Here is an 8,657-nt window from a genome sequence, read left to right as displayed (position 1 = left end):
ATGACATTGGGGATAGTTGCCATGAAGGCTTTCTCCTCAAGTATGAATTTCAATTTTGCTTTCTGCTGTAGTGAAATGGTTTAAATTTGTGTATGCATATGTATATATACACGTATGTGGATGTGAACATGTATTAGATTAATTTTATTTATAGGAGGGGGGAGGTTGACATGTATTTGGCTTTTTGAGATTTTTGTCTATAAAATGCTGTAGAAGTTGCTGTCATTTTAGAAGAATGGCACTGGGCTAATAGCTGCATCTCTGTAGACTACATTATTACAGAGTTATCTTGATAGTAGAATTCCTGTCCAGTAGAATTTTTCTTTGATACTTAATGTTTAATTTTATAAGGATATAAGTTAGAGTCTTACATTTTTGTGAAATACCAAAAAAAACCCGGGTTGTGTTTACTGCATAAACTATGAATAAGAATTAATGGTATGGCATATAGAACACTTACGAAATTGTGTATTTCTCTCCCCGCTCCCCCCCCTGTTTTTAATGAGTAAGTGGAAGCAGTTGCACATGAGAGCAACTTGGTCTTTTCCTGTGGGAAAGCATGTATTACAGATTTTAATTGATTCTGTTAACTTTTCAGAGCATCCCTAGTGAAACTGCATTCATTTATCTAGTGTTTAGTGCTATCTATTTGTACAGTGTCACATATGCTTTCAGTACTACAGAAATTCATGTATTAAATTAACTGATTATTCACAATAAGGTAGTATTTAGTTCCATAGAGAATTTAGGATATAATGAAGTGAAAAACATGGAATAGATTGTTGTAAACAGCTAGAGCGGTTGATCCTACAATGGTGAGCTATTCTTTTACCAGTTGCAGATTTATTGGGCAGGTAGTAGACTGTAGAGTGTTGGTTATCTCTTCTTGCTACTTCTCCCTGGAAATTTTGTCCTGTAAAGAAAAGAATAACTTGGCCATTCATGTGAAGGGTCCAAATATCTGTCTTTTATCTTATCTGCAAAACTTAGCAGCTTCTCTAGGTTCAGATTTCAGGTCTTAAATATAGTGTTACATGGATTTATACATGTCATTGAATAAAAATTGGATGAAACTGCATATCAACAATACCAGCCTCTAAAATAAGCAGTCATGCTTTCTCAGTAACTTCTCAACGAAGCTGAATACCTATTTCTGCCCCAAAGGAAGAATTCTTAAGTATTCAGATGGCCTTAAATTTTACTCTTAGAATATACTTGGTAAGATAAATAGTAGCAGGTCCACTGTAAAGTCCATCTGCAAGATTTCAGAGTATGAGTGTAGCTATTACAGTCCTTATCAATTAGAGGTGTTTATTAGAACAGGTTAATCACATGCAATGCATCCTTCAGAAGGTAGCATATATGTGTACTTTCGTATATTCACAGATATTGGAGAAAAACTTTTAATGATATCTAGAATTTCTAAGATATCTAGACTTTCTGAAGCTCTCAGCCAGGTGTTGGTTTAAGAAAGTGCAGGGGGAAAGGGAGGATGAGGATAAGAAACCTCAACAGAGGTTTCCTAAGGACAGGTTAAGAGTTGGCAAAGTTAGTCCAGGTGTATTTACTGCAGGCTCCAAACTTAATCTAAGCTAAATTAGATCTGTGCTGCTGGCAGCTCACAAGGCAAGATGACTCAACTTCCAGCATGTCTGTATGTATGCTCACACTCAAGCTTGTGATTTGCTCTTGCCCATGCAGTTACCAGGAGTAGAACAGTTTAGCCGCTGTCTCCCAAAACTGGGTTCTGATCCACAGTTTCAGAATGTTGAGACAACAATGGACAACCATAGATCTTCTGCCAAGATGCTTTCAAATCCTTCATTATTAGTATGTCTTCTGTTACTTTGATTACTTTATACAGATTCTACATACAGTTAGGTCATAGCAGCAGACACTTTTGTTTGCACCGTAACTGGTATTTGGAGGTTCTGAGTGACAGTCTTTTTGTTCATCAAATTGAAAATACATATACTATTGAACTTTTGGATTTAAGCAGTAACCTACACAGCTGTGTGAGGTCCTGTGAGTATGGGCCTATAGGTATGAGCCTATATTTATAGTAGGAGCACTTCATTCTTCTTGTGAAGATGACAATTGGTTTATTTGAAAAGTCTGATTAAATGTATTAACCTGTTTGTTTTTATTTGCAGTGCGATTAGTTCACACCTGCAAACCTGTGGTTGTTCTGTAGTTGTAGGAAGCAGTGCAGAAAAAGTTAATAAGGTAATGCACTTTCTAATAAAACCAACATAAATGCTGATTATTAGGAGTGTTAGTGTGTTATTTGGAACAAGGTTTATCTATAAACATACCTGAGATTGAAGAAAGAAGGAATACTGTTTTCTGAGTATCTTATTTCAGCTGATTGGTCTAGCAGTTGACAATTCTGCCTGAATATTGCTTTATCAGTTGTATTCTGGCAACTTTAAGAAAACCAATGCATTTAATTTAATTGATACTGTGTATAAATGAGTAGTAAATCAGTCTGAGCTTTTAAAATCAGGTTTGTTAGCTAAAATGTACAAATTGGAGAGGTCTGAACTGGCTCGCCCTGTTCAGCTATGTCAATGGGCATTGTCTGCATACTCTTTAAGAAATTAGTATCTGCACAATTACTCTGGGGAATGAATGTACTTGGCGTCACAAACTGCTTGTGTTTCGTGGAACTTTGAAACTGTTGGGTCTGAAGTCACACACATATGTTGAATCAGGCAAGCTTACTAGAACTTTAAACCATTCCAGCAATTCCAGAATTTTATATTTTTTTTGTAGCCATCTTTGTGTTGACTTCATCTTCAGTCTGTTTAAAACGTAATTGGTAAATACGTGTACAGTTTAACTGGTAGATTTAAAATTTGATTTGACTCAGCTTTCCTGAAGAACCAAAGAGACAAAGTACAGATGTAAACTCCTAAAAACAAGTCATGTAACAACAAAACACTCAATGTCTCATACTCACTGGAGCACATCAGTAGGGAAGATGTTAGGAGCTTTCGGGTCTAAAAACAATAATCAGCATTAGCTGTACCTCTTAACAGGGAAGAGTATATACATCATTATGATGTATTTGGGAGGAAAAAAGGTTGCTTTTGGAAGCTGTCATTTCAGAACAAGAAAATAATTACAATTTCATGGTAGACTTTTTCTTCCTATGCTGTTACTATTTTTAACTTCTCGTAAGCTTGTTATGAAATACTTAATTTGACCCAATATGAAACTCTCACCTGCACTTCTTATCCTCTTATATTTTGGTGTAAATGGAGAGTTTCTTGATGCTTATTTTAAGCTTACCCAGTATATGAAGGAAAAATCAGATGAGGATGTTTTCCTTATTCAGATTTCTCCAAGTGCCTTTTTGTATAAAGCTTTCAGATTATATCAGAGTGCTAGTTTCAGATAAATCGAAAGCAATTCCTGAAGAGATACACTTGTATTTATTGTCCATTGAAATATTTCTTAAAGCAATTTCTTTTTAGCATAGTGCAATATATCAGCGTTTTGTTCAGACACGTTTCCCTTTGATTTGCATTTAATTAGGGTGTTAACTCTATCCCTTCTAGTAAAAACAATGAAGTTAATTTCCACTTAGGATATTCAGAGACAAATAATGAAGAAAATGTTTTCTTTGTGAGAAAATATATTCCACTAAATCAAATGCGTCTCTACATTCATGGCTGAGTCCTTTAATAAACCTCTTTGATTTTGAGTATCCCTGCAACTGGGAATGAAAAAAAGGGTTTCATAAAAGTGTGCAGTCCTAGAGCCTTTAGATATTGGGCACCACTGCACTTAATGAGAATACCAATACTACTGTGCAGGTAAGGTTCTGTGTAGTTATGTAGCGCTGTAAGTTTTCAATTTATATTGGGGCCTCTGGGCCATGCAATAACGATGGTCCCATGTCCTGAGACCATGACAAAGGTCCTACAGGGGTATGTGTGGAGAAGCAGTATATTAAGATAACTTAATTTTCTGATAGGGAATGTTTTTGTATATTGGGCTTTTCTGTCTGATTATATTTTTAATTGTGATGTATTAATTATTGAGCTCTGGTTTTAATTTGTGAGACTAAAACCTTCCTTTGTAGAGAAATTAGTTCTCAAAGTTGATGCCCTTTTTGATATATGTATACATGTATCTGTGTGATAGCTTCAGTGTGAAATACAAACTTAAGAGCAGAGGGCCTGCTGAATATATTATATATTGATTGTAGACTATACATATTATATATTTCGTATTTTATAGTGTGTAGGGCTCCTTGCTGCAGTGAAATATAATAGTCTTCTTTTTTAAATTTCAAGGCACCTTTAGTAAGGTGTGTTTTGAAATAAGTAGTTTGTGACGTGTTATAAAAACTGGGGGGAGGAGGCTTTCGTGTGTATTGGCAGTGGTGATGAAGCACCTCTGATCAAATGAACAATGAATGCTGAGACTCAAATTCGCAGCAAAGGGGAACCAGAGAAAAGAAAATTCTTAGTTCTTAGCTGAAATCAGCTAACCACAGTTAATATGTATTGTTTCAGGGATGTAAGATTTGCATAAGATTAAGTTAGCATAATAGAGGAAATGTTAAAGGCTTAAATGGTCATAAAAAGCTTAACCTTTATAGTTCATAAAATAATTAATTAAAAGGCTTTATGGTGTAAATGGTTATAAGTACGCAAAATAATGCATCGATAAGCTAGACGCTAAGTCTAGAGGAATATGAGTCTCAAAATACATCCAGGGTAAATTTCATAAATTCTGCACGGGTTCTTATCAGGAGTGTGCTCTTTGTCACAGTGCAATGGTTCTGAAGTAATTGCTTTCTTTATGGCATACTTTAGCTTTCCTTAAATTAAAAAAATACACCTATTGCATCTTGCTGAACTGGCAGAAAGCATTAGTCAGAAACTAGGTTGTCATGGCTTTGGTTACTGCATAAACACGTTGTGCAAGGATGGAGCCTTCTCAAAGACCTTACAGGCACAGATACAGCACCACAGGTTAAGGCTGAGAGATTAGCAGAATGGAATACGTGTTTGTATTTGGAGATGATTACTTGTAGCTGTTGCAGCACAGGGGTTTGAAAATGCTTTTAGTGGAGAGTTTGAGGAAATTACTGAGGAAATAAGCATGGATGCCTATTTAGGAAATTATGCCTGATTGGAGACAATAGCTGCAGTTTCAATATGGGCTGAATAAAATAAGAGGCTTAAAAGGCTGGGAAAGCAATCACAGTAACTCTTGTAATAGGAAGCAGTAGCAGAGGGTGAAAGTGATTCGTTCTAGATAGTTGGCTAAAAACAAACTTTATCAAAAATTACTGGATTTTTTCTTCATTTGACAGGAAGTTGGAGTAATATGGCTTGCAGTTCAATAATTTAATCATGTCACAGCTCTGTGACCTTGGTAAAGTTTTGGCTTCTCTAATAAGTATGATGAACATTTTTGTACATCATTTGAAATGCCTAATATATTATAGTCAGAAATTGCATATGAAGATCAGTTAATTCCTTACATTTTCATATTTTTCAAAACCATTCTGTTTAATGCAGATTGTGAGAACATTGTGTCTGTTTCTTACGCCGTCAGAGCGGAAGTGTTCCAGACTCTGTAGAAATGAGTCTTCTTTCAAATATGAGTCAGGCCTTTTTGTTCAAGGCTTACTCAAAGTAAGTATGTTAGGAAAGTTCTATTCTTCTGTAGTTTAAGAACATCCTTCATTGTATGTGACATACACATGCATACACACATTCATTTTCAATGAAATATGTCTCTTCGCTTGATTTCTTTCTGGCACAGTAGGTTTCTTTGTAACTATTTGCATGTTAAAATTCCAAGCCAGTCTTTTCTCTGACACATCTATTTCTTTAGGATTGTCCAGAATTGTTCCTGTGCTTTGAGGTACAATAATACTTTTTTGCCTGCTTGGGAGTAGAATCCCAAAAGACGTTAAGTTTTTGTGTTGTACGAAAACAACAAAAAAAGAATGGTCCATCAGTCCTACAGTTTCCAAGTATTTTGAAAGGGTTGTAGCAAGGGGTGAAGATGAATAGAAAAATAATGCTTCTTGGTCTAGCGAGCAGTCTAAATTTACCAGATATATATAATACTGTAATGTTAATGGGCTCATGAACCTGATGATGCAATACTGCAATACACAGGTTACCTCAGTACCTGTTTTCACTGTTGTATTGAGGGAATCATCTGTGATGAAGGACTTTTTACTGGGCTACAGCCACCAGTTCTCTCAAGCAAAACATGTTTAAACAAATGGGATCTAAAATTTAGGCATGATGCTTTCATATTGTTTTGTTCCAATATAGCTTTTTGAAAAAAACTAACTAGAGGAATTTTTTTTTTTCACTAAAACAGGATGCAACAGGAAGCTTTGTGTTGCCCTTCCGTCAAGTAATGTATGCCCCATATCCTACTACACATATAGATGTAGATGTCAATACAGTGAAGCAGATGCCCCCTTGCCACGAACACATCTATAACCAACGTCGATATATGAGATCCGAGCTGACAGCATTTTGGAGAGCTAATTCAGATGAAGAGATGTCTCAAGATCATATTATCCACACAGATGAGAGTTTCACACCTGATTTGTATGTACTCCTGTCACATCTCTCAAAGTTACTTGATTCGAGACAAGAGAGTAAAGTAGTACAAAGTCTGCTTTCTGGTAAAATACATGACGTTTTTTTGCTTTTAAGAAGGTCCTTCAGCTCTGGTAGTTGCTTATGTTTTGGAGGAATTTACCAGTGCCATCAGTAGTTTTGTTGCATTAAATATTACTGAAGCGCATTTTCAGTAATGCTTCTGACCATGTTATGTTAATTTTGTTTCCTGTTTTAATTAGGGGTATAACAGAGCTAAGTGTATTTGACAGGGTCCAATAGCTTTCCTGGGTGTAGTTCATTTCATCTGAAAGTTTTGTTTTAAAATTATAAATTAGCTTTAAAAATAGCAGGATTATAATGCACTCAAGTTTTTTAATTCCCTTTTAATTTCTGCCAGATTGTAAACAGTAATGCCATTGCTGTTCAGAACTGCTGGACAGTTAGCGTCCCTTTATGGCATTACCTCACATGCTGGTTTGCTTTCTTTTCTGTAGAAATGTCTTTCAAGATATCCTGCATCGAGATACATTAGTAAAAGCCTTCCTGGATCAGGTAATCTTTGTTTTTTTCAGAAAGAACAAGAGCTAAAATTCAGTACTTTGAGTCCTAGTAACAGATAATTTAACATGAATAGATAATTTGTTGGCTTGATAGCTCTTTTTCATACCAGTGCTATGCTTGCATAACCAGAGAGAAAAATAATTATTTATAGTATTAGTATAATACTGAAACTCTTTCTTACATGTGAAAAAGCAATGCACGTTTTCTATTGCTGCATAACAATGTCTTCAGTTACAGTACTGAGAAAGCTACCTGGTTGAGTTTAATTTCAGGTAATTTTAAAAAGTAAAATAATACTTCATCCTAACAGAACTGTAAAACAGCCTAATTTATGGCATGTGAGCAGCAAGAAAACTAAGAATGTTGAGTATATATCTAAAAATCTGTGGTTAATGTGCCCGCTTTTTTATAGTTAAGGCTATGTTATTTGTATATGCTATTTTTGTTTATATTCTGCATTCTTATAATCATTCTTGAATTTCCATGTCTACTTAATTTTCTGTTACAATTTTTAACAGATTTTCCATCTGAAGCCTGGTTTGTCTCTAAGAAGTACTTTCCTTGCACAATTTCTGCTAGTCCTTCACAGAAAAGCCTTAACTTTAATAAAATACATAGAGGATGACACGTAAGTACACAGATAGTAGAAAGCAGGCTCTGAGAAACTTTCCCTGCTCTATTTTACAGCACCGTTTTTTATTTCCTTGCAGGCAAAAAGGAAAAAAACCTTTCAGGTCCCTTCGTAGCTTAAAGATGGATCTTGATTTAGCAGCAGAGGGCGATCTTAACATAGTAATGGCTTTGGCTGAGAAGATTAAACCGGGCCTGCATTCCTTTGTCTTTGGGAGACCGTTCTACACTAGCATACAAGAACGCGATATGCTCATGACGTTTTAAAGTTCTCCACTGCTAATGTGTAATATTGCAGTCTTGCATGGCATGAAAAGAAATCTGTCAGTGTGACCGCCACGCTTGTGACAATCATTGACTTGACTGGGGATGAAGCATTAGGAGCACAGTAGCACACTAACACTACAGTCTGCCCTGTTAGAGGAAATACCAGCTTTGCTAGACAGCAGGCGTGATTTTAATGAATGTCTTCTGTGTGCTTTTTTTAACAGTTAAAATAAATGTTACCAGAGGTTCCTTTGCCATGTGGGCTTAGTAGATAAATTTGAACATGTTTAGGTATAAAATAAAGGGAAGCATTTAATTTTTTTTTGCCCAGAGACTTCATTCAGATGTGTGCCTGTTTTCCTCTGTTCTGATGTGTCACTATTTTTAGTGTTTCCACAGAAAACAATACATATGTCCTTTCTGATCATGGGCGTTGTGGAATAGGGGCCTTCTGAGAGTTTCAAAGGAGGTTTTCAAGTATTGTTCTTTTGTATGTGGTACAAGTCTGAAATGTGTCTTCCCTTATCTCCATTTGTAACACTACTGGCTCCTTCATTTAGAGCATTTAAAGGCATTTGGGATTTTTAA

The 8,657-nt window shown here is 35.6% G+C and overlaps 1 protein-coding gene across 1 annotated transcript in view; it reads left to right on the top strand.

Annotated features, from left to right (window-relative positions):
• C9orf72 (C9orf72-SMCR8 complex subunit) overlaps positions 1–8,385 on the top strand; it is an 11,672-nt gene extending 3,287 nt beyond the window's left edge. The window contains exons 3-9 of the mRNA XM_037373796.1: positions 1–40; positions 2,154–2,226; positions 5,541–5,657; positions 6,361–6,596; positions 7,106–7,163; positions 7,691–7,800; positions 7,883–8,385. Coding sequence (XP_037229693.1) covers positions 1–40; positions 2,154–2,226; positions 5,541–5,657; positions 6,361–6,596; positions 7,106–7,163; positions 7,691–7,800; positions 7,883–8,069 — 821 coding nt within the window. The 3' untranslated portion in view covers positions 8,070–8,385. The remainder of the gene's footprint in view (positions 41–2,153; positions 2,227–5,540; positions 5,658–6,360; positions 6,597–7,105; positions 7,164–7,690; positions 7,801–7,882) is intronic.
• Positions 8,386–8,657: the final 272 nt, after the last annotated feature.

The sequence above is a fragment of the Falco rusticolus genome, chromosome Z, assembly GCF_015220075.1.
Source record: "Falco rusticolus isolate bFalRus1 chromosome Z, bFalRus1.pri, whole genome shotgun sequence".
Taxonomy (NCBI): domain Eukaryota; kingdom Metazoa; phylum Chordata; class Aves; order Falconiformes; family Falconidae; genus Falco; species Falco rusticolus.
This window is presented reverse-complemented; position numbering and strand designations above follow the sequence as displayed.